The sequence below is a fragment of the Cyprinus carpio genome, chromosome A21, assembly GCF_018340385.1.
Source record: "Cyprinus carpio isolate SPL01 chromosome A21, ASM1834038v1, whole genome shotgun sequence".
Classification (NCBI taxonomy): domain Eukaryota; kingdom Metazoa; phylum Chordata; class Actinopteri; order Cypriniformes; family Cyprinidae; genus Cyprinus; species Cyprinus carpio.
In genome coordinates, this window is record NC_056592.1 from 9,925,905 (window position 1) to 9,951,003 (window position 25,099).

The 25,099-nt window shown below is 36.1% G+C and overlaps 3 protein-coding genes across 6 annotated transcripts; 2 read left to right on the forward strand and 1 right to left on the reverse strand.

The window, feature by feature from the left end:
* Nucleotides 1-510: 510 nt before the first annotated feature.
* Nucleotides 511-10,587, forward strand: LOC122149289 (alpha-methylacyl-CoA racemase-like). Of its 3 annotated transcripts, none has more exons than XM_042778913.1 (7): nucleotides 530-582; nucleotides 808-820; nucleotides 919-1,173; nucleotides 1,891-2,034; nucleotides 3,528-3,688; nucleotides 7,814-8,000; nucleotides 8,920-10,586. In XM_042778913.1, exons 3-7 carry the CDS (start codon nucleotides 927-929, stop codon nucleotides 9,327-9,329), a joined length of 1,149 nt encoding a protein of 382 aa, XP_042634847.1. In that variant the 5' UTR covers nucleotides 530-582; nucleotides 808-820; nucleotides 919-926; the 3' UTR covers nucleotides 9,330-10,586. The 3 variants fall into 3 exon arrangements, 2 of the variants coding, with proteins under 2 accessions (XP_042634846.1, XP_042634847.1); XR_006162919.1 differs by lacking the exon at nucleotides 530-582 and having other exon boundaries at nucleotides 605-820; nucleotides 8,920-10,256; nucleotides 10,293-10,587; XM_042778912.1 differs by lacking the exon at nucleotides 808-820 and having other exon boundaries at nucleotides 511-582.
* A 179-nt stretch (nucleotides 10,588-10,766) lies between these two features.
* LOC109046384 (membrane-associated transporter protein-like) lies at nucleotides 10,767-21,690 on the forward strand. 2 transcript variants are annotated; one of them, XM_042778914.1, is made up of 8 exons: nucleotides 10,767-11,664; nucleotides 11,765-12,183; nucleotides 12,819-12,995; nucleotides 15,117-15,463; nucleotides 17,720-17,863; nucleotides 18,876-18,999; nucleotides 19,411-19,616; nucleotides 21,279-21,690. In XM_042778914.1, the coding sequence occupies exons 2-8, from the start codon at nucleotides 11,796-11,798 to the stop codon at nucleotides 21,492-21,494; spliced, it is 1,602 nt and encodes a 533-aa protein (XP_042634848.1). In that variant the 5' UTR covers nucleotides 10,767-11,664; nucleotides 11,765-11,795; the 3' UTR covers nucleotides 21,495-21,690. The 2 variants fall into 2 exon arrangements, with proteins under 2 accessions (XP_042634848.1, XP_018919679.1); XM_019064134.2 differs by having other exon boundaries at nucleotides 10,768-12,183; nucleotides 21,279-21,689.
* Nucleotides 21,691-22,094: 404 nt separating this feature from the next.
* Nucleotides 22,095-24,671, reverse strand: LOC109046385 (relaxin family peptide receptor 3). Its single transcript, XM_019064136.2, has one exon. The coding sequence runs from the start codon at nucleotides 24,187-24,189 to the stop codon at nucleotides 22,957-22,959; it is 1,233 nt and encodes a 410-aa protein (XP_018919681.1). The 5' UTR covers nucleotides 24,190-24,671; the 3' UTR covers nucleotides 22,095-22,956.
* Between the last annotated feature and the right edge of the window lie 428 nt (nucleotides 24,672-25,099).

A 25,099-nucleotide genomic window follows, 5' to 3' on the forward strand; every position in this document is an offset into this window, starting at 1 on the left:
CTTGAACTGATTAAATTAACTGATATGTTGTGCAAGACTGCTATTGTGTGAAAGGCCATGAAGTCAGCTCATGAATAAACTCATGCATGTATGTAGCGCAGTGTTGGGAAATTAATTTAGGCTACAGCAAGTCACCAAACATTTTCCTGTCAGTATCATATATTTATGGAATATTGAGCGTTGCTGTTTCCAAGCAATGTTTGAAATCTGATTCCGTTGTCACTTATTTAGCATATTTTCAATTATTCATTCCTGACTGCACTAGTATTTGCGCATAGCCGAAAATAAAATACAAATTGAAAAACAAAAACCAATTAAAAAATAAAATAAAGTCATGAAAGTTGAATAGCCTAACCAAGTCACACAATGGAAAAGTCACAAAACGTTTTTTTTATATTATTATTTTTAATATTTATTTATTTTATTATTTATTTATTTATTGTCAGTTACACGATTTATGTTTTAAAATGTATACTTCTTTAAAAGAGATCAGTAAAACTACAACAACCACAATCCTGTGCGCATACGTCATAAACGCGCGTCGACCCGTTTGTTTCGAATTCGAAGTACAAAATTTAAAAGGTATGTAGTGTGTACTTTGTATAAAAGTCGTGTCTCCTAGTGTTTTTTCTTGTGTTGTTTGCTCAGAGGTGTTTTGTACAGAAAACATAAATAAAGAACTGTTGTTATTTAGTGCTATAGTAGTTTAATAATAAACTTGAAATGGACAGCTGGAGTGAACTGTGACCTAAATAACAATATCATTTGTTTGTGCTTGGTACTTCACTAATATCTTTTTCCTCCTAGGTTCGCATATTGTGTAAGTATATTGTACATACATGTTTCAGTGTGTTTCCTCCACTACTACACTGTATACTATTTTGAAAGTATTTCTTTCACGTGTTTATTTATGAGCAGGTTCCATTATGGCTCTGGCAGGAGTGCGTGTAATTGAGCTCGCAGGACTGGCCCCTGCACCCTTCTGCGGGATGATACTGGCGGACTTCGGTGCAAGAGTGATCCGGGTAGATCGAACAAAGGGGGCAATGACTGTAGATACTCAGGCAAGAGGCAAACGTTCAGTGGCATTGAATCTGAAGAATCCCAAAGGTGTGGCTGTTTTCAAAAGACTGTGTGTCCAGTCAGATGTGGTTCTGGAGCCCTATCGTAAAGGTCAGTGTCTTGATTAAAAGAAGCAAACATGACTCCACATTCACATGGTTAAATCTTATAATGTTCTACATACAATGACAGAGCATTTTCCAGTTAATCCATTTCTAGCTAGTTCACAGGGTGTAGGCCTAATTTATTGCTAGATTGTAGTATCTTCCTGACACAATAATAGTAGTTTTTAATAACAGCACCTGTGATTCATTTATCTCTCTTTTTTTTTATATAAATGTTGTAATATAAATAAATCCAATTCAAAAAGTAATATGTTTTTTTTATTTTGTGTTTTGTCTAGTTCTGATAGTGAATAATGTTGCCTCTGCTAATCTTAATTATTATTATGGCAGTTCTGATAAACAGTAATTACAAAATAAACCAATGTTCTTCCATTTTAATGCAAGATTGTACAGCATGTCGTATCACAATTAGTTCTTTTTGTTTGCAAATTAATTACTCTTTGTTTTTTAAACTATTAACCTCTGTCCATATTGTTTATTCTGTGTAAATAAATGCTTTAATGAAAGCATTGTTGATTAACATAAATAAATAAATAAAAATGTTCCTGACTTTAATTGATGATTGCCATTTCTTTCTTGATTTTACATCCAAACACGAATAATTAGCTACTTTTTAACCTCTGGTCCTCTAAATTCAAATTTATTTATCTTCAAGGCTTTTTTCCTTTCATGCTGCGATATTATATCTCTCTGGTATAATTAGGTGTTATGGAGAAGATGGGATTAGGTCCTGAAGATTTACTAAAAGAGAACCCACGCCTGATCTATGCACGACTCACCGGCTACGGTCAGAGCGGATCCTACGCCAAGGCTGCCGGCCATGATATCAACTACCTGGCCATGTCAGGTAAACACCAGTGTTAAACAACTACAGAGGAGCCTGGCTAGTAAGCTTTGCCAGACTGCCTTTAGGCACAGTGGTTGTAAAGCAGAGTAGATTAGAGTCATGTGAAGTTCAAAATATCTTTGGTGGAAAACTTTTCTTGCACATTTCATACAAGCAGAATCAGTGTGTCGATCACACTTAGACATGAACCAGGCCTTATAAAGGTTGCAGACTGAAGCCATATGGAGCAGTGTGCGTCAGTGTTGCTATAAATTAAAAGATTTTTAATGGAAATTATGCTATGTTGATCTTTTCTTAGCTGCAGAATATATGTGGAAGCCTGAATCGATGCAGGACTTACAGGCCTAATGTTCTTAAATTTTTTTTTTACTCAATATATTCTGGCATAGCAAGAGAAAATGCATTGATAATGTATGTTTCTACTTGAAATCATAATTTGAAATAATATAATTGGAGCTGAAGACAATGCAGTCATTATTACAATAAAAGCTGAAAGGTGCTGTATGTAAGATGTTTAGTTTGACTCTACTAAAGCATAAAAATACCATAATATGTTTGCAGATATTTAAGAAACATGCTAAGTTAACATACTCCTTGGAAAATGCGGGTGAAAAAACCCTCTCCAATATTTTGAATTTGGACTGCAATACCTAGTTCAACCACTCAGTGTCAATCCTACATACAGCACCTTTAAGTAAACTTTTATTATAAATAATCATAGTGTTGTTGTTTTTTTTGTTTTTTTCTCCATGAAACCATAAACTGATAAAATGTATACTTAAAATTCAATTAAAGTTGCTTTGGATAAAAGCAGCTGCCAACTGCATAAAATATTAAATTAAAGCGATTTGTGCATTATCATCCTGGCAGGTGCATTTCAGTGTTGCTTTCATGCATAAAGACAACACCTGATTTTGAACCATTGATGTGTCAAATAACCGTTATATTGAAGTCAAGGAACATTGCCAGACTATAATTGTGAACTATGATACATTGCCATGGAACAAAAAAACCATTTTAATTCACAAGATTTAAATCTTTTTTTAATGTCTAGACTGGCCAAAATAAAAAAAAACACAAATACAACCTTATTACATAAAACACAAGATGCTTTTTTTGAGGCCTTTGTTGTCTGTTTGCTGTGACATTATGTGTGCTAACAGTATACAATACACATTTGTAACCTTATTATCTGTAATGACATTGGTGTGTTAAATCTGAATAATTTTATGCTTTCACTTGTAATAATTGTTCTTTTATTTTTGTTCATTGGCTACACTTTTCTTAACACCACTGAACAGGCAATAATATTTCAACCAGTTTGGAAGCACGGAGGTTGTGCTTTAATGATCGCTTGTGATGCAAGTGGCTTAATCGGTGATATTTTTAGCTGACCTTTAACTGTGATTTAAAAATAACTGTTACAGTAATTATTCAGCTATTCTTCATTATACAGTTCTTAACATGTCTCTGTCCTTCTCTGTCTGCAATAGGGTTACTGTCCATGCTTGGCCGTAGCTCAGAGAAACCCTACGCTCCACTGAATTTGGTGGCAGACTTTGCTGGAGGAGGTCTCATGTGTGCTTTTGGGATTGTGTTGGCCCTCCTGGAAAGGAGCAGGTCAGGACAAGGCCAGATCATTGATGCCAGCATGGTAAGATACAGCACTTTGTCTTAAAATGGGTTCCTGCTGACAAATTGTTATTAACTTGTCTTTGAAATACCAGTAGAACAATTTCCTGTTTTCTACAGACTCTTTTGAATGTGATTGTTTCCTGGGCCGGTTAAGCTAAAGCTAAAGAGTTACTGGAAAAATAAGTACTTGTGCTGACTTGTTTTCATTCCATACCATCAAAGTGTTATCATACTGAGGGTGTTGTGAATTGTTTTCCCCCACAGTGCAAAAAAAAAAATCTTTTCCTCTACCTGTTTTGAGCAAGCACTGCACAGAATGAGGGAATTACAAGCCTTGTTTATCTCAATAAGATCGCGCATGTTCTGACCAGCCTGTCAATAGTTTTCTGTAATCTGGATTTTCCAATAATTGCTTCTTTTTTCCTTTCAAGTTGCTTAAATTGGCAAAATCTATTTTCATTACCACAGCTATGTGTGAGTACTGTTAGAATGGTTATTTTCCAGTTAAGGATGACCCTGTAAGTAAGGAATAGCTAATATCGTAGTCTTGCCCATTCTCCAGTGGATCCTTGAGAAATTAAATGTTCCTCCAAATCAATGTACTGTACTTCATTTTGAAAAAAAAAAAAAAAAAAAAAAAAGATTCAAGAATCTAAATTGTTTAGCTAGCTATTCACTGATAATATGCATTTGAATTTGGACTTGTGGTCGAAACTATGAAATATTTGGCTGCAAAGCTCATCATTAATGCTCGCTAACCAATAAAGTATGATAACTAATGAGTAGGTCACTTAACCATGAGAAATTACAATATTGATGTTATTTTACAGCTCACTGAGATTCTCATACTTCATTGGTCTCCCCTATATTTGAAATCATTATTAAATGATAATATTGATAATCATTTCCTACTGTTATTTATATTTGAAAAATGACATGCTTGTATTATTAACATCTGACATTTTCTCATGAGCTGAGGAAAGTGTTTGCTCAATGACCTGTATTGCATTCTTAGAGTATAATATAATGGTAGCTTACAGAATGCTAAAAAATTGTATTGAGTCGATATAACGTTATAACATGAAAATGAGCAAGCGGGAAAAATCGAAACAAAAAAAGTTTATTCAAAAAATTTTTTTTTTTTTTTTTTTACAATTTTGATATAAAGCAGCTTCACAGAAAATGCTTGTTTCAGTGTAACACTTAGGAAGTGATCTGTTATTAGTCAGTGTATCAAAGTAATATCCATATGGCAGTAATATACAATATAAGACATGTTATGTGGTTAAAAGTCATATTCAGTTAAGCAGATGCAACACATTACAACTTGTGCAGCAATTACAACTTGTGTTTGTAATGATTACAGTATAAAGATAATATTTGACAGTTTGATACATTGAACCATAGTTGGCATCAGAGTGACTTAACATTTAAGTTGTATATAATTATAATTAATTATTGTAAAAATTTTCTTTCCATACTATAAATTACTCTAGTGAGTAATTTCTTTGGGTTTTCCTGTTGAATCATCTAGCACACATAAAGGTTTGACTAGACACTGCTCGAGTCTAGTTCACCCTTGCTGTATTAAATCTGTGTTAACCCTGTTGGTGTTTATTGAAGCAGTTGGGGGAAAAAGCAGTATAGGGTTTGTTGGCACATTGGTCAGTTTATTAAAGCACCCTGTTTTGATCACACTACTCTAGGTTTTCTCTGCTGAAAAATAATGACGTTTAGCAATTGCTATTCTGCTTGTTAATTAAATATGACATTATACTTAGTGCAGTTTTATGCATTAGAAAACCCTTAACCAGACAATGGAGCTCTAATTCAACTGAGGTTATGTCATTTGCTCTAACACAGTCCGATCTCTGCCACTTTAAGCCCTTAAGCCCTAAGAACTCTGCAATTATTCACAGTGGTGTATTCAAAAACTGCTGCAAATGTGATGGATATGTAAATATTGCTGCTTAAAGTGTATATATATGTTTTATTCTTTTTACGTACATAGATATGTGCTGTGTGTGTGTGTTTATGTATGTATGTATGCATTTACTTGCATATATACACATATTGGTCTTTTATTTATTTATTTTAGTGTTTCTTTTAGTTGTAAACCTTATTTTGCACTGAAATAGGATTGCACATAATTTAGTTGTACTTTATGTATAATGACAATAAAGATTCTGATACTAATGTCAGTTGTGGGCAGGAGCTGTGATAATGATGATTAGATGTTTGTCTGTTAGGCAGTAAAGATATCTGAAGCATGTTCCTGTGAGAGTCACCTTGCCACTCTTTGATAAAACCTGTGGTTTGATACTGACAGCCGCTTTAAGTGATGTCAGTGTTATTAACCCGCAAGGCAGGCAAATTGCTTTTCACTTGCATGACAGTTGGATGTATTACAACTTGCAAACTTTATGCTTTCAAATTTTTTTATTTAAATACTTATTAGAAATTTAAGAGGCGGCCTGGGTGTTTCATTCGCATTTCATAATTGTGTTATGCAACATTTGTTTTGGGGCTATGTTTCGGTTTAAATCCCAAATAGTGTTTGACCACAGTTGTCTTCACATTGACATCCAAACGTAGTAAAATTCATAGTAAACAAGTGAGTTGACACATATTACATTAATCCATTATTTTTCAGAACTATAGTTAAATATTCCACTTTGCTGCACATGTCTTTCTCTGACCAATATAAAAGGTGGAAGTGTGGAAAAATTCCCGGAGATGTGTCGGCAAAAAAAAAAAAAAAGGATGAAAAAAACGAGCGAAAAAATGAAGCCTGGTGGGATAATTTTAACAGTGGGAGACGTGAAAACTCATTCAGTATTAGGCCAAGTGACAGGCGTCTTCTGGGAGAGTGACTTCTCGGTGGTCAGGCCAATCATGGGCTCAAATAGAAAACCAGATTGTCAATGTCTCTTTGAAGCCTGGGTTCACTGGGAAATATATGAAGTATAGCCACACTAAAGTTAATTTGGCAAGGTCACAGTCTTTGAAATGCATATATATTTATTTTTATGCATGAGTCTGGAGGATTTGACCTACAAACATTTCTTTTCATGTGTGAAAATGTTTCTGGAACACTTGCTACGGAGCCTTTAACCTCAGCCTTGATGCCAAATTTGTCATTCAGAAAAGATTCAGTTCAAGATCTAAGTGCTATAATTCTTTAAAGGGGTCATATCATACATATTTGACATAAGTCTGCTTATGCAAGTGAGTTTATTTGTGTAAGACAGTCATATTCTAGTTTTTCATTGCCATTTTCACCCTTTCTCTGAAATAAACATCCTGTTTTTTTTATTGCTGCCCCTTTGAGAAATGTCCCCATTGCATGTGAAATTATTAATAATATGAATTGCTTTCTGTGCTGCTGCCTTTGAAAGTTTATTGTTGTGTCAAATAGTTTTTTTCCCCCCTTTTAATAACAGCCTTTGTAAAGACAACAGTATTACGGTGTGACTGGTTCACAAAATCAATGCTGAAATATGCCACACAAACTCTTTAAATCAGACTAAAAAGATCAGGGACTTTGTTAAAAATAAATGTAATCCACTTTTCATGAGCGTTATTTATTAACTACATTTTTGATGTTTAGTATCAATAAATGCTTTTTGTGGACTGAGGATGAAATATCTGAAGGTTACATTATGTTTTCATAGGACATCAAGCTTTATTATGCATAAAAGATAAAAGACATTTTGACTGTGCCATGGATGTAGAAATTAAACTACTGACAAGCCTCTACAGAAATGCAGGTTGTGTTTTACTGTGGTGTGCTTGAATTACAAAGTTGCTTAAATCTTCCCCCGTCGTACCACATTTCTATCTTGTTCAGTGCGTTCATGTATGTAAATATATGTGATTATCTGCACCATGTGCTGCATATGAAGTTATTGTAAACTGAATCTGATGAATATGTATGACTACTACAGTTTTAATGAAGATTTAGCCCTTCATAATGTTTCCTCCTTAGTGACATGGACCTTGTTGCTTTACATCCAAAGCTCAGCATGACAGAATTATGGCAAATACTGGATTACAATTTTTAAAATTTAAATGGACTAATTTTATATTATGGATTAATTTTTTTTTTTTTTTTTTTTGTGAACACCCCTTGTTTTATGTGCAGGTGGAAGGTGCAGCATATGTCGGCTCCTTCATGTGGAAGTCCCGTAGCCTCGGCCTGTGGAATCGTCCTCGTGGGGAAAACATGCTGGATAGTGGCGCTCCATTCTATGATACGTACCGTACGTCTGACGGAAAGTATATGGCAGTGGGGGCCATTGAGCCTCAGTTCTATCAACAGCTTATTAAAGGTCTGTGCATTATATTTCTTCTTAATATGGTTCCTGTACTGTCATCTGAATATGTTGGATGTTCTCATGGTGTGAATTGTGATATGAATGCTTGCTGTCTTCTTCAGGATAGTTGTCAGATGTCATTTTAGGTTTTTTCTTTTTTTGTTTGTTTGTTTTTTTGAAAAAAGTATTTACTTATTTAAGCCTGCAGGCAGACAGCTGAACTCCTACCACTTTTTTTTCTTTTTTTTTTTTTTTTTTACATCATTAAATAGATGTTTTTAAAAACAACTGGCATTTATTATTTTATTTTTATCTTCTTTTTTCTGTTCTCTTGTTTTTGTTTAATTTTCTTATTTTTTTGTTATATATATTCTCATTCTTTTTAATTGTATATTCTAATTTTTAAGTATATTTATTCTCTTATTTTGGCATTTTATGGTGTTATTTTATTTATTTTTTTTACATCTCTTATCTCTGTGTATTATTTTATTTTATTATTTTTTTATTATCTAAACATCTAGCTGCTTTTAATTCAACTGAAATAAACCTATAACCTGAATGAAATCTCAGTACAATTAACCAAAAGATTCTCAGGGTCACATTTGTTTGGCTACATGGCTGTCGATTTTGCACAGGCATGCAAAGATTAGGGAGATGCTTTATTAGTATGTGTATAGGTGTTCACCGTATGTCCCGATGACCCAAGTGCTAATACTTAATCTTGCTTTTGTAACCATAATGACTCTATTACTATTCATGTTTGGCCCTCAAAAGAAGAAAGTCTCCTTATAAGTCACCTACTGTGGCCAGTGCAGTGTACTAATGGCTTCTGTTTTCAACATCTTTCATGATCTCTTTGATCTTTGTCCTCTAAACTCCTTTATTGATTTTTTTTCCCTCTTTTTTATCTTCCTTATCTTCTCTCTCACCACAGGTCTGGCCTTAGATGATGCTGACCTGCCCGCACAAATGAGTGTATCTGATTGGCCGCAGCTCAGGCAGACATTCACCCGGGTGTTTGCCACCAAGACGCAAGCGGAGTGGAGTCGGATTTTTGATGGGACAGATGCCTGTGTCACCCCTGTGCTGTCACTGGATGAGGTACTCTCTCACCCCCACAACCAGGCACGGGGGTCATTCTTCAAGGACTCGCAAGGGGAAATTAGCCCCCGACCTGCACCCGTTCTGTCTCGCTCCCCTGCAGAACCCTGCCACTCCCGGGACCCCTTCATCGGAGAGCACACTCGCTCTGTGCTGAAGGAGTACGGGTTTGAGCAAGCACAAATAGAACAGCTTTTATCTGCCGGTATCATAGAGTGTAACGAAGCTAAAGCGCGTCTATAAATCAAAGACTCTGATTGGAGAATCATTACACTTTGTGGCCAGTGATGCAGCGCAGGAATCTGAGCACTTGAACTCCTCTGTCTCGAGTGTGAGGGGACATTTCAGAACAAAATTACTCTCCCTTGTGAATCAGTGGGTAGTGCTGTCGAAGTGGACTAAATGATCCTGGGCTTTTCAGTTAAAATGTCCAAAGAATTCAACTCACATTTGTAATTGCTGCAGGGAAAGTCAAGTAGGATTTAATTAAAGCCTGTTGCAAATATTCTGTATTAATCTTAACATCCCTATTTTTGTCAGCAACCTCATTCAACAAAGATATTCAATATTGGCTTATTTTTTTAAGACTGTTCTGAATAAATAATAGGATTGTGAGGGCATATTATTTGTAGTTGATTAAAGCATACCGCTTTTGGTTCTGAATTTAAATCCTTGACTAATAAGTGCCTTTAGCAAGAATAGCTGAGTGTGAGTCATAGACTTATTAACTGAGTGAAATATTTGCCTTTGCCTAATTGCTATGCAGCGCTGATGAGCCAAGATAATAGTATTAGGATAAAACCAATTAATGATTTAGCTTAAGATGAAGTTTTCTGTTGTCATAATATCGCTACTTGTATAAAATGCAACACTTGTTGAACATGGTAGTGGCTTATAATGTAGATATCTGTTTTATGGCCTGTATTTACTATTTGTAATGGGGTCAGTAAGTTTTGTTTTTGTCACTTGAGGCCAATTCACACTGTACTGACAATGACAACAGACACGTTTGTCGGGTTTTGTTGGATCAGTGTGTTAGCCCATCCGTGTCCTGTTGGCATTGGTCACCGCTTGGTCATTTTTGCCCATTGAATTGGTGTTTTTTTTGGTCTTCAAATGTCTATGAAATGATGTACTGTAATCTGGGGATCATTGTATTAGTCGGCATATGTCAGTGTGGTATAAATTGTCACTTATGCTTACCAGGGCTACTTTTAATATAGTAAAAACAGTAATATTGTGAAATATTATTGTAATTTAAATGAACTGTAATCTGTTTTAATTATTCCTGTGATGGAAGTTGAATTTTCTACAGCCATCACACCAGTCTTCAATGTCACATGATCCTTCAGAAATCATTTTAATATGCTGATTTGGTGTTCAATAAACATTTGTTATTATTATCAATGTTCCAGACAGAATGTTGCTGCTGGATATTTTTGTGGAAACGAATATATATTATTATTTTTTTTCAGGGATCTTTCATGAATAGAAAGTTCAAAAGAATGGTGTTAATTTGATATAAATTATAAATGTCTTCACTGTCACTTTTGATCAATTTAATGCATCCTTGTTTAATAAAAACATTAATTTCCTAAAAAAAATAAAATCTTACTGACCTCAAACTTTTGAAAAGTATATATATTTTTTTTTTTTGTTTTGTTTGTTTGTTTTAATTTAGAAAATAAATTTTATAGAGCAGGACACATTTTCTTATGCTTGAAGATTGGGATAAAATCATAATGAATTTGTAAAACTGTTATTAAAACTTGAGAGTTTACACGTTAAACACTGTTTGGCTTCAAACAATACTTCTCTTGATAACATTCTGAATAATCCCTATAGTAACCCCACAGAATGAGTTGCTGAATGATGTTTCATAGCTACTCGAGCCTGAAATCGTTTCTCATTCACGTAGAGATATGTGTGGAATGTAGCTTTTTAATCCATGTGGCACCATCTGACCAGTTCCCTGTGATCCACAGCTCGACCTCTATAGATTAAGTCAGAGAGAGAGTGGATGATGTTCCGTGAGACACTCACATGACTTTTCGACAGACTCTGTGAATGTCTCATGACAGATTTGAGTAAAACAAAGCAGTAGAGGTTAGTTGTGTGAATGGAGAAGGAACATTGAGTGGGGATGTGTGCTTTGACTATAAAGGCATTGCCTTCTTGTCTTCCGACCCCCTTGAAGCCATCTGCCGAGGAATCACATGGTACATCACTTGATTTACCTAATGGGTCATCCCATTATGCAAGACCACAAAAGAATGTTTGTTAAGTCTACATTTAAATTTTTTCTATTTTGTTTTTATTGTTTGATAGCTGTTTGCTATTACATTACGTATGAATTGTTGGTTCTGTCTTGCACTGATCTTCTATTGTAACCCAGTAGGAGGAAGAGAAGAACATCCACAGCTTGTAATCTGTGTCACGTGATCATGACAACTCCACCATTGGCCTTTGGCAACAAGGCTTACTTAACTGGCTACAAAAACGAGGAAAAAAAGCAAGGCTTACTTCCTTGATCCCAACCAGACGACCACCTCCATTTCTTCTCAGCTCAGCTGACATTGTAAATACTAGTTTTGAGCTTTATCGCTCAGCTATGCAGTAGGAATTAAGACTTTCAACACTGAAACCATGACTCTCCTAACCGAGGACCAACCTTGCAGGTTCTCTGCACCGGACAGCCCGCTCACATCCATGGAGCGCTACCCGGTGGACTCAGGACCGAAAGAGGACTATTTGGACTGCATGGAACCACCTGTGTTTGGAGTGGTGGAGCCTCTAAAGCGCTCAAGAGGAAAGCTTATCATGCACAGCATGGTCATGTTTGGAAGGGAATTCTGCTATGCTGTTGAGGCTGCGTTTGTCACGCCGGTGTTACTGAGCGTTGGACTCCCCAGACACCTGTACAGCCTGGTGTGGTTCATCAGCCCTGTTTTGGGTTTTATCCTACAGCCTGTCATCGGCTCATCAAGTGACTACTGTAGGTCCCCATGGGGCCGAAGGCGACCATACATACTCTTACTCGGGATTATGATGTTAGTGGGCCTGACTTTATTTCTAAATGGAGATGCGGTCACATCAGGTAGGTGTTGATGAAGTAAATGTGATGGATCTGTCCAGATCGTGAAATCAGGAGCTACTTGTGTTTAGGCTGGTAGTTAAAGTATCTGCAGATTGGCAATGCAATTTTAAAAACAGTTAGCAAACTATATCTGCTTTCCATTCACCACTAAAAATGTGGTTAGGTTGAAATCTAAAAAGAAAATAATGACCAAGGAAGGAAGGGTAAGCAGATATAGGAACTGCAAATAATTACAAAAATTTGATTACAACTGGTTTTCTCTTCCACTGTGTTTTTCACATTATATATCAAATAGCTTTTTGAAATGACCAATGAAAATGTGACTCAAAAATAGTTATGTGGAATTAGACAGGAATATAACACAGCTGGACATTGCATGGATGTCTCTTCTTTCTTTTTTTTTTTAACACATTAACAAATTAGTTTTTACCTATTCCTACCATGTTTCTTGTTTAATACTTAAACATAACTGGAAGAAAAACATAAACTGCACTTTTGCCTTCTGAGCAATGGCCTGACATTAAATTTTGACATTCAATTTTAAATTTCTAAAAAGTTATATTCAATAGTATTCATTAGCATTTAATGTATGTGCTTTTTATTAAACTAAACATGATGTTGTTTCTCTCCTCCAGCTATACTAGAGGACAGAAATGTTAAAAGGACATGGGCGATCGTAGTGGTTATGTTTGGAGTGGTGATGTTTGACTTTGCGGCAGACTTCATTGACGGGCCCATTAAAGCCTATTTGTTTGATGTGTGTTCTCATCGGGATAAGGAGAGAGGGCTTCATTATCATGCCTTACTCACAGGTAAGGAGTAATAATGAGTGATTAGTAGATTAGATTAGATGTAATTTTTTAATAATGTTTCTAAGTGCATTGAATTAATCTGAAGTTCAGACCGAAAGGCTTAAAAAGAAAGTAATAATAGCTTTCAAACATGAGAAAGCCCATTATTTTCTTGATTTTTAAGATTCACATGCTTCTCTGAAATTACTGCTACAGGAACCAGTACATTACAGATCTCTCTGCTATGTGAAGATGACTGACAGCATTTGTTTCAAACTGTTTTTCATGGGAGCACTTTCGAAAGCTTTCAAGTGTATTATTTGGACTGAATTCCAGATATGTGTGATTAGTTGGCACTATGGCTACAGTTCGTTTTTCTTTCAGCATCTGTAACATGGTCGGTAGGGTGCTTTGGTGTTGTATAATTGATGCAACCGAACATCCTGCTGTCTGCACTGCAGCGGCAATGGCTCCTGGGGATTTGGTTGTGTTAACAAGATGTCAGAAAACACCTGCTTTGGTGCGTCCTTAGTAAAATCTGGGTTGTTCTTTGGTCAAAATCCTGATATCTTTTGAGGGTTTCCCTCCTGTGCCTTTCATCACTGTCACGCATTAACTTCCTCGACCTAAAATGGAATAAAGTCATCTTAAAAAACATTCTAAATCTGTTTACAAAAAAGAGTGAATACAACATATTAGTCAGGCTACTAGAGACACGTGTGCTTTCAGTCTCGTGTGAATAACATTTATACAACAAAAGACACTTGTGTACTTGTACTCACTGATCTTTGGTAAATGTGGCAGGCTTTTGTATATGTCGTGGTTTGCACTGATTAATAAATCAAATAAAGTGAAGATTTTTAATTACCCAGATACCCAGTCTACATAAATGATTTTATTTGATTTTTATACACAATTACCATTTAAGAAAAATAGCACCCTAAAAAATAAGCAAATGCTTGTGAGGACTTCCTGAGGACTGTTTTCCAATTATAGTAAAACTTGGCAGTGACCTTGTGTCAGTCTGGTTTTGGCACTGAGGGGTCCGTGTGCAGTCAGGGTGTCCTAATCCATACAGGCCTAGTCATGTGCTGAGATCATGGGCTGAGAGCTGAGAGCTTCAGAAGCACATGACTGGATCGCTGCTGTGGCTCAAAGGTGTGTGTATTTGTTTGTTGATAATTGTGCATAACCTTTCAAACAGAGTGCTTTTTTCCTGCTTTTCCTGATTCTTGGAGCAAACTGGGACAAAATATGCAACATATTATGCATATGTGACATATTAACAATAGCTCATTTACACCTTATAATCATTAGAATGTTCTTTAAATTAAGTATTAGTTTGCATTTCTCTGTATTGAAATTATATAATTTTATTATCACTCACTACCCCTAGAACCACCTGCCCCTAGACTATAACTTGTTACTTTTTATTGATTCCAAAATATCTATTATCATACCTATTTATATTTTTGTTGTATAGTAGTGTAAATATCTATTATACTGTTACATAAAAACAGACATATTTTAAAAACTGTAAATACGAAGTTCTGTCATGAAACTCTAGATGGCACAGACTGATAGGTTCTAACTCTACCTGATATAATCACATGATTGTTCACATTTCTTTTCACATCAGCAGCCAATGAGCTCGCTGCTCAGCATTCAAATACCTGGCTAATGCTTGCTGTAGCAGTTACAGTGCACTTCAGAAACCCTCCACCTTCCCCAGCTCCACCTGTATAGATCTGCTACGGAGTGACTTCATGTTTGTTACATATGGGAGTTATTTCATATGTTATATGTACAGCAGCATTTTTTTATGATCAGCAAATCAGCATATCGGAAGGATTTCTGAAGGGTCATGTGACACTTAAGACTAGAGGAATGGCTGCTGAGAATTCAGCTTTGCTATTACAGGTCATAATTGATGTAACAAGACCTAATACAGTTTAATTCCATCTTAAAACAAGAACAACACCTAAAGTAAAAGTACTTTTAAAGTACTTTCAGTGCCTTATCTGATTTTTGAAGAAGCATTTTGGTTTTTGCAAACAGAGCACATCACACCGAAACTTTCATTTGTGTTTGATTTTCTGAGCTTGATTTTTTTTCAAAGCAGCCTGCTGTGCTTCCTTGCAGGTCTAGGTGGAGCCTGTGGATACCTGATTGGAGCCATGGACTGGGGTCACTCTGCTCTTGGTGTCGTACTGGGTTCAGAATACCAAGTTATCTATTTTTTCTCATCACTGACCTGGGGCATTTTTCTCACCATGCACCTTTTCAGCATCCCAGAGAAACCACTAATCAAAGATCACAGTTCGGACTCTTGTCCAGCCGCATCACTGCTCCTGGAAGACCCACATCATAACGGCTACGGCACGGTATACAAAGAGCCACAACCTCTGCCTGAAATGAGGCAGCGCTCGTTTTCTGCCTTGAGTGAAGCCAATGCAGTCACACCCAGTGCCAAGCAGCTTAACAGTGAGGTTGGTCATTTGTGTTACCTTGAATCCCTTTCATATGGCTTTTATTCTTGGCTTCAGCCTGCACCCAATTTCCCCTCACATTTTAATTACTTGTTTCAGACCTCGGAGCATCAGCCTTTGTGAGCTGTAATTAGGCTGGATACTAATGCATTTCACAGAAACAATTCCTCGTTTGGTCGATAATGAAAATAAGTACATGCCTTTTCCGTTTTAATAAAAATACAACAAATAATGGTATGTTAAGAGGTCTTGATGGTGATGTGATGATGTTATGATTACTCATTATGGCCATATTGTGTGTAACTTAATTATGAAGTGTAAAAAATGTACATGGCTCTCAAAGTTCACACTATATTTTATTAAAACAGGCTCAGGTTTACAGTTAAAAATAGTTACATAAGGGAATTTTAGACATATGTCTCATTATATGGTTGTCTACAAATCTGAGACCACTATGAAAATAACTCTGTTTTGCATTTGCATTAGTACAAAAAAAAGAAAAAATCAGATTTTCAGCATAATAATTTAAGAAAATTGGAATTAATAATATAATGGTAATAATGCATTATTATTGTTGTTATTGTTACTGTTCGTAGTTATAGTAATCCTTTAAAAGTTGAATATGTATAATAATTATTATTAAATAATTATACCAACAATAATAATAATAATAATAATAATAATAATGCAAAGAGCATTTTGTTTTTCAATGGAAGCAAGAAAATCTTATTGTCTGTACAAAAGTACAAGCATTAACTTATTTGATTAATGTCCTAAAATAGTGCAGAATGTTAAATATTTCTTGTTTATTTTTATTTTTTATTTTTTTTTACAAGCTTGTAGGCCACATACTTAAGGCGTTTGCACCCTAAAATCTTAGATTATCATTAGAGTGTCTCAAATCATAAAAATTGGGCATGCTGTTTGTAAAACCTCCGCTGTGGTCCTTAACCCAGTCTGCAGTTTGTCAAGCCACTGAGTCACACCAAGTAATGCTTTAATGTAGCAAGAATAAAAAATCATAGCAATACTACTATTCATGCTGAAAACGTCAACATAGCAGTAATTAAGCACTGCTTTCATCAAAATAAGAATATATCAGTATTAATTGGAATGATGTATATATAAGTCGTACAAACGAATTAACTCAGGTAAGATATTATGGTTACTAATGCTGTATGTCTGTATTAATCAGAATATATTTAATATATATGTATGTATGTATTTATATAATGTTTATATCGAATTGTTAATGACACTAAGGTAAAAAGAACTGTAAATCCCACTAACTGAGTCTCGCAATCATTAACCTCCTACAAACCTCACATAATCTGCCATCTGTCCCTGAGAAAGAGTTCTATTCCACCAAACACTGCTCTTGGACAAAATGTTCAGAACATATAGTTCTTGTTAATGTACAAATGTGAAGGGAGGCTTGTTTCACAGATAGCACACTGGCTTAATTAGGCTGATAAAAGTCTCAAATGAAACACAGTGAGTTGTAAATACCTGAGGGAAATTGTATTCAAATTAAGGGAGACATCAGTTGCATTTCATGCATGAGTGTGTTTAAACACTAAATCAGGACAACAGGCTACAGGAGTTCAACGTGGACAGTATTCACAAAACTCTTGCTCTTGAAAGATGGTTCAGAACCCAGTTAATTTGGGTTAAGGCTAGATGGCATACAGCAAAAACTACTGGGCATGTGCACATCAATAAAGTGTAATTTTTCTCACACCGTACAACAATAATTACTATTTTTGCATTATTGTAATGGGTAGGTTTAGGGTTGGGGTAGGTGTAGATGTTAATAAAACACAATGTAATAGGTAGAAAATTCAATTTATTATTAGCTTCTGGTTTTTGCTTCTAGCCACAACTGTTCATTTGGACCAGCTGGCTCCACTGAATCACAACCTGTAAGTATGATAAATAGTGGTAGACCAATCACAACAGACTGGGCCATCCAACCAATCAGAGCAGAGTAGGCTTACAGAAAGGAGGGGCTTAGAGAGACTCCTTGAAAAATGAGGTGATTTTAAATGCATATTTTGAGAAAACGAAGTATGTTTTTTTTTTTTTTTTACCTTGCATGCATGTAAACCTATTGTAGGAGACTCCCACAACAATATTAGGAACCTTAAAAATGGCATAATAGGGACACTTCAAATATTTACTGGTAAGTGTTCATGACCTTGAGTTTTTGAACCTTTCAGTAGATATTATCAGCCTGTGTGCATTACTGTGTTTCAGGTGCAGAAGAGAATGACCCTGAAATCTCTACTGTCAGCTGTGATTAGCATGCCCAGCCATTACCGCTGTCTGTGTGTGAGTCATCTGTTAGGCTGGACAGCCTTCCTTTGCAACATGCTCTTCTTCACTGACTTCATGGGGCAGGTGAGTGAATGAGGTTTTTGAGTTGTGCTTCGTTTGCACATCCCTATCTTTATAGAGAGGGCTCAGAGCAGCCATAAAATACACATGCTGACACTCCTAATGTTAGCGCACCACAGTCTAGTGCCTTCAGTTGAAATCCCTGACCTACCAACTAACAGTTGTAGGTAAAACCACTTGATCTATTCTTCAGTGTAAAATCATATTGGTTTCGTAATCACTGATGATTTTGGAATTTTTGTTTACAAATATTTTCAAGCATATTGTTCAAAAGTTTGGGGCCAGTAAGATTATTAATTGAAACTGAAAAATAGACCAATGGATGCTTTGATTTGTGGTTAAAAGGTAGCATAGTTCCTTTATCTAAGCCACAACTGGCTTAGTCAGAGTTGAATTGAGATAAATGAGTCTCCTTGTAGGCAGCTAATGTATAGAGAAAGTTGTTCTTCTGACCTCAACAAGGTGAAAAATGTTGAGGGCAATGACTGGCCATTTCACCACTGATGCAGTGAATAGACAAACTTAACAGGCTGTATGAGAACATGATTAGATCTTCACTGTGTAATAGCAGTAACAAAAGGCATGATGAATTTAAGAAGAAGATGCCATCTTTGAAAGCTGAGGGTCGTTAAAGAAACCGTATGAACCTTATGACTTGAATAAATGAGTTTCTGAAAGAAAAGTATGTCTTGTGCATGCATGTGAACCTTATCGAAGGCTAGTTTGAGGTAAGAGTTATAAAACTCTCAGTAGCCTTAAAACCAACACACAAGATCACAGCAGAGAAGAGGATGATGTCCTTTTAAATTTCCACGTGGTGTCTGAATGGAAAAAGCCTTGTGATGTTCCTGAACTTCACTTGAGTAGCATAATGAAAGCAGAAACACCTGCGGAAAGGTTCTCTGGCTTTGTACTTAGTGTTTTTACCCCATTTGACAAAAGATCATACAGGATGTGATGTTGTCACATGCTTTATCTTATGTTACATCCCTGATATCTGTCTATACATCTATAGATTGTATATAAGGGGAACCCCTATGCTGAACACAATTCCACCTCCTATGCGATGTATGAGAGAGGGGTTGAAGTGGGATGCTGGGGCCTGTGCATCAACGCTGTCTCCTCTGCACTCTATTCATGTGAGTAATATTGAACCATGACTCAACTGTTCATACTTCCGGACTTTATTAAACTGCACTTTCTTAATTCATCCAGACAAAAGAAATCTGTTTAACTACAGTTTGATAATACATGGCCCTACCACATCAGTTCGGGAATGAAACTGGATTATTCACTTATTCAGAGTTATTAATATGTTTTGATGAGAGAATCACAGTCCTTCTCATCATCTTGTCTTTCTAATTGGGGCTTCAAGTCATATGTCACTGAAAAGGCCATTTCAGAGGGCTTTATCAATAAAGACGTTTTATCAGTGATATGAATATGTCTGATCAGTTAATATGTTTGCTATTCATCCGATGCACCATTTTTTTTGTATTAAATGCTATTGTTGCAGTCTGCTTTAAAGATTTCCATATGTGTCCATTCAGATGTGCAGAGGCTGCTCCTGCCATATATTGGCCTGAAGGGACTGTACTTCCTTGGCTACTTTGTGTTTGGTTTGGGAACTGGTCTGATCGGCCTGTTTCCAAACATTGTGGCCACGCTGACGCTGTGCAGTGTATTTGGAGTCATGTCCAGCACTCTCTACACCATCCCATTTAACCTCATCTCAGAGTACCACAAGGCTGAAGAGGTCAGTTTTAGACTGTTACAACAGGACAGAACATTTATAAACAGCTGCATAGACACACACACACACATATATATGTATGTATATGTGTGTGTGTGTGTGAATACTTCATGAATGAATACTTTTATTCAGTAAAGGTGCATTAAATTGGTTACAAGTTACAGTAAAGACATTTATAAGACAAAAGTTTATGTCAAGTAAATGCTGTTCTTTTGAACTTTCTGTTCAAAGAACTTAGTGAAATTTAAAAAAAAAAAAAAAAAACATTAAGCAGCTGTTTTCAGCATTGATAATAATAATAAAAAAAGTTTCTTCAGCGGCAAATCAGAAGGATTTCTGGAGGATCATGTGTTTATTTTGTGATTTAAAAAACATCTTACTGAGCATTATTCAACTTATTGCATGGATACTTAATAAATATGTAAAAACATAAAACTCTTATACTGATAAATATTGATTTGAAATGATTAAATTGCTTTGTAGAGCTGGTGGAGAGACAGAAGATGAACACAGCTAGGAAACATACGTTTCCCCAGATGAGTTCATTAAGAACATTTCTTAATTCAAGATAGTACTTCACTTGTTTTAAACATAGATTTTCACTTTGGTTAGCCTCTATCTATCTAAAATCCATTAAAGCATGAGGTTGCTAGTCTACAAATCTAAAGCAATCCCTGAAACTCATACTGAATTATAATAAAAATGTTGATTAAATCCTGCAAATGCAACTTGGCTTGTTACTTACATTTGAATTATTGTTATGTGTTGGTTCACAGAGCTTGAAATTGGCTTAGAAGTTATGAACATGCTGTCTTAACTGTCAAAGAGCAAACACAATGATCTCTGCAAGGTTTCCTGATCTGTATATCCACTGATTTCACTATATTATTTTCTCAATTTTTTTTTAAACAAAATTAGATTTAAGACGAATTACAAATGAAAAGGTGTCTTTTTATTATTGCTTGGACTTAAATGCTGCACTTTTCTTGAAATATGTCAAATTACAAACCTAAATTGAATTTTTAAAACAAACCCCAAATCAAATAAATAAGAAAAAATAAAAATTAATATAAACAAATCAAGGCTTTGCCTTTGCTTTTTCCATTCAAAATAAGAGGCAGTCACTGCAGTTGAATCACAGCCCAAACAAAGATGCTGTATCCATGCAACATGAGCAGTTTTTTTTTTTTTTTTTATCTAAATTAGATTGTATAACTTGAAATTTTCAACAAAAACAGAATGCTTTAACTATTTTTTTTTTTTTTTAAAGTATGCTACATAAAACATCTGCACGAAACAAAAACAGCAGAGGGGCTGAATGAAATGCAAATTCACTCTCTTGACAGCTCTGGCGCTAATGGAACAGCAGGTTTCCTTGGTTGCTGCTGTAAACAATTACCATCTAAACTTTTCTAAAGATGGTCAGTTCCCCTCAGAGATACATTCATATAAACTCACATTCCCAAATGTATCATGACCTATTTGAATCAATGTTTAAAAGGCTCCCCGTGCATCATTATATCCCTACTTTTCGGATGATAGAAACATCTCTTTTTTTTTTTTTTGCAATGCTGTATAGATGTTTTCTGATATTTTAAGTCCATGTGCATAACATTTGTCAAGGATTTAGCCTTTTTCTCATGCAAAGCATCTGTTTTGTCATAGGTGGAAAGGAAATTGGGCAGTGATGAACCAGCTCTTGAGGGCCGTGGCACTGGCATGGACTGCGCAGCTCTTACCTGCATGGTGCAGCTGGGTCAGGTCATAGTGGGAGCTGGTCTTGGAGCCCTGGTCAATCTAGCAGGCAGTGTGATTGTGGTGGTTCTCTCTGCCTCAACAGTATCGCTAATTGGCTGCCTCTTTATTGCTCTCTTTATGTGATGTACAGATTAAGCCTCAAATAAACACCCTTTCTCTATTTCATATGGTCCGTCTCCTCTATTCACAGAGAGAGCAGGAAAAAGACACATTTTGTGTGTACTGTGCCAGACTGTTCTGCTTGACTGTTCGCTGATTCCATCAAGTCTTTCTCTGTGCACTCCAATTCACATGCCACATTCTAAAATAACAACCTCCATCATCCGTCAGGTGGAAAGAAAGATTATATGTACTCAAAGAACAGCTGACAAAATTGCAAGGTTTGGATGTTTTGTTTATGGCATGTTCATTGCTCTTTTAAGATGAATTGTTTTTGAGGGAATGAATATTATCATGTCCACTGTAAAACTCCATATAATATTCATTTTAAACAAAATGACTGGATTCAAACATTTTAGATTTACTTTATTTCAGTGATAATCGATGAACTGTTGGTAGTGAGCTGTGCCTCAGATATAAAGTGTTTCAGCTTGTAATTATTTAAATTATACCTTTATATATATGACATATATATATGACATATTATATATATATATATAAAAAAAAAAAATGACATAATAAAATATATATAAAAATGACATATATATATATATAAATTGACAAACATCTTTATGCAGGTGGTGTTAATTATTTTTCTAATCTGACAACAAAGTTGGACATATCAATAAAATCAAACATAAATAACTGACAAAATTATCATAGTCACAGTTCACATATACGCCTATGATGATAACACACCTTCTTAATGATCCACATGAAGTTCACCCAGCTGCAAAAACATCTTAAACCAGCCTAAAATGGTTTGCTGGTCTTCACTGTCTCCTAACCTTGCCAGGCTAGTAAACTGGCTGATTTTGGAGATTTTTTATTTTTTTATTTTTTTTAGAGGATTTACCTTGCAAAGGAAAAAAAAAAAGCACAACCCATCATCACTGATGTAAGATGTTTATTAGCAGGGTAATTTTTTTGCTTTGGGTAATTGTTGAACAAAAATAGACCTATATATGTGTGCCTTACTGTGAATAAATAGGTGAATATAAGTCCGTTATTGTTGACACATTCATGGTTTAAAAAAAAATACAAACAATGCAAAAGTAGAATTAAATATGAATCCACGTTGTGCTCTGTGAACAGGCTCTAAAAGGTTTTAATGAATAGGCCTAAAAAAACTTCTAATTAGATTGTTTTCACAGTTCCATATTAGAGTATGAGCAGAGTAGTGGAACAGGGAGCGAAGTTAAAGGGTTGTAAAACCCGGTATGGATTAGCCTACAGCGTTTAGAACGGGGAGGATCCCTTCCACTTCTGCAAGGTGTTCCAAACCGGAACTCTTTAAGTCTGCGCTTTAGTTTAGTTGGCGGAGGGAGAAAAAACAAAACAAAAACAAAGACAAACAAACGTACAAACTAATTATTTTGCCATTTTGTCTGAGTCTTAAACGTTTCTCATCACTAACAACTTCGCGTTATGTGCTGTTAGGCAGAGGGTCGTTTTTGACGTTATACATGACAGCCCCCGGAGGATAAAAAATAAGCGCGGGCTCCGCGGCACTGAGCGGAACCAGTACCGGACCGTGATCATCCTGCTCGGGCTTCGTGGAGGCGGTGAACGGTCTCATGTTCGTCACAGAAGGCGATGTGATTTGCCAAAACAGCCTTTTCAACGCTTTTCTGAATTCCCTTCTCATCAGACAGTACAGAATGGGATTGAGACAGCTGTTTGAATGAGCCAAACATACTGTAACTGGAAAAATATACACTTGTGTGGTGTAATACTCGTAACTGAAGTGCACCACATTGAGTTTGATTAAGATTCCCCACGCTGTTAACGCCTGATTCGGTAGCCAGCACAGGAAAAAAGACAAAACGACGATAGTAACAGATTTAGTCACTTTTGATCTCCTCTTAGCACTGGAGGTGTTCACGTTTTTGTTAGTTATGAAGCGCAGGAGAAGCAGGTAGCAGATAGTGATGACACCGAACGGAATGAGGAACCCCAAAAGTACCTTTTGCGCGTGATATAAACCCAGCCAAAATTGCGCGTCCCCGCTCCGGTCGGGAAATTTCACCAGACACAGTTCCTCGTTGGAAACCGTGGCGGTCGTTGAAAATATCGCGTTCGGCAGAGCGGCACCGACCGCTGCTATCCAGATAACGATAGTCATCCACTGCGCGGAGAAACGCAGCCGGCGTCTTCTACTTTTTAACGCCGAAGCCACGGAGCAGTATCTCGCCACGCTCATAGCCGTGAGGAAAAACACGCTGGCGTACATGTTCGTAGCCGTGACATAAGAAACTATCTTACACATCGCCTTCCCGAACAGCCAAGTGAAATCCATGGCGTTCTCCACAGCCCAAAAAGGAAGCGTCAAAACAAACTGAAAGTCTGTGACTGCCAAACTGGTCACGAAGAGGTTGATAGAAGACTTCTTCCATGCTTGTTTGGACTTCATGAGATACAGGACGAGGATGTTACCGATTAAACCCAGTGCGCACACAACCGAGTAAATGACAGAGATGATTATTCTCAGGACCGCAGATCCGTCTCCCATAAATTCGGGTTTATCTAAATCGGCGAGATCTTGAAAGTCACTCCAGGAGAGATTAGTCCTGTTCCCCGTGAAGCTCGTGTTGTAAACACTTAACAGGAGACTTCCAGATGCGTACTCGGTGCGCTCGTCCATCATCTCCTTCTGCATTGCTCGTTTTTAGTGTAATTTTCCCATCCTGCTCGAGTTACTCACTGCTGAATCGTATCATTCCAACTTCTCCCGTCTTCATTGTCTGTCATTGCCATTTTAGGTTTCCGTGGGGGAGCAAAATAGTCTTTGCGCGCACATCCCAACTGTGATATTTAAGTCCAAGTGGATCTTTTTAATTCAGTTTAAATAAATCTAACTATGATAGGGCCTTTAACCTTAATTTAATAATATTTATCGCACAAAACTGTTGCCAGTGCGTAACTTCAGGCGCATTGACAGCTCGCTGCGTTTTTATAGAGCCAAGAGTCGATGGATTGGATGGCGTGCGCTTTTACGCAGCACAGACAGTGGTGCTCCCAGTGATGCGGTGCCGTGAATAGATAAATAGAGTGATTTAATGGATAAATTCTACAATTAACATTTACATTTTAAATTGATGCACTGTATTGAGTTTTGAAGCATTATTTGAGCATGGAGGAGACGGGGGCTATTTGTCATAATGGCTAGGTTTTGAGTCCAATTATGGAAATTCTTATTTTTATATCAGTAGTTATGTGTGCTGGTTTAAAATCAGCTTAAAATGAAAAAGATCTGTTCTTCAAACTTTTCATATATATATTTGATGAAATAGCTTTTGGGTAAACAAGTAAACACAATTAATTAAAACCACACTGGTATACTTTCAGCAAAGTGCAAGGAGGGTAGATTTTAGGATATACAGTAATAAAGAGAAGGATATTTTTCATCATTGTCATAATTTCTCATGCTTTATACTGAAATTGACTTAAAAAACGAAGTTACAATTACAACTAGCCCTTATCTTTTGTATTGTATCCTCAGGACAGAAAAGATACATTTTGCATATAAATTACTTTTGTTTTTGAAATGATACCTTTATAATATGAAA

Excerpts from the sequence above, each read along its gene's own strand:
- LOC122149289 (XM_042778912.1), top strand. The coding sequence starts at position 927 with ATGGCTCTGGCAGGAGTGCGTGTAATTGAGCTCGCAGGACTGGCCCCT. Across the intron at positions 2,035-3,527 it reads CAACTACCTGGCCATGTCAG|GGTTACTGTCCATGCTTGGC; the intron begins GTAAACACCAGT and ends TGTCTGCAATAG. Across the intron at positions 8,001-8,919 it reads CTATCAACAGCTTATTAAAG|GTCTGGCCTTAGATGATGCT; the intron begins GTCTGTGCATTA and ends CTCTCACCACAG.
- LOC109046384 (XM_019064134.2), top strand. The coding sequence starts at position 11,733 with ATGACTCTCCTAACCGAGGACCAACCTTGCAGGTTCTCTGCACCGGAC. Across the intron at positions 12,184-12,818 it reads TGGAGATGCGGTCACATCAG|CTATACTAGAGGACAGAAAT; the intron begins GTAGGTGTTGAT and ends TCTCTCCTCCAG. Across the intron at positions 19,000-19,410 it reads CTCCTCTGCACTCTATTCAT|ATGTGCAGAGGCTGCTCCTG; the intron begins GTGAGTAATATT and ends GTGTCCATTCAG.
- LOC109046385 (XM_019064136.2), bottom strand. The coding sequence starts at position 24,189 with ATGCAGAAGGAGATGATGGACGAGCGCACCGAGTACGCATCTGGAAGT.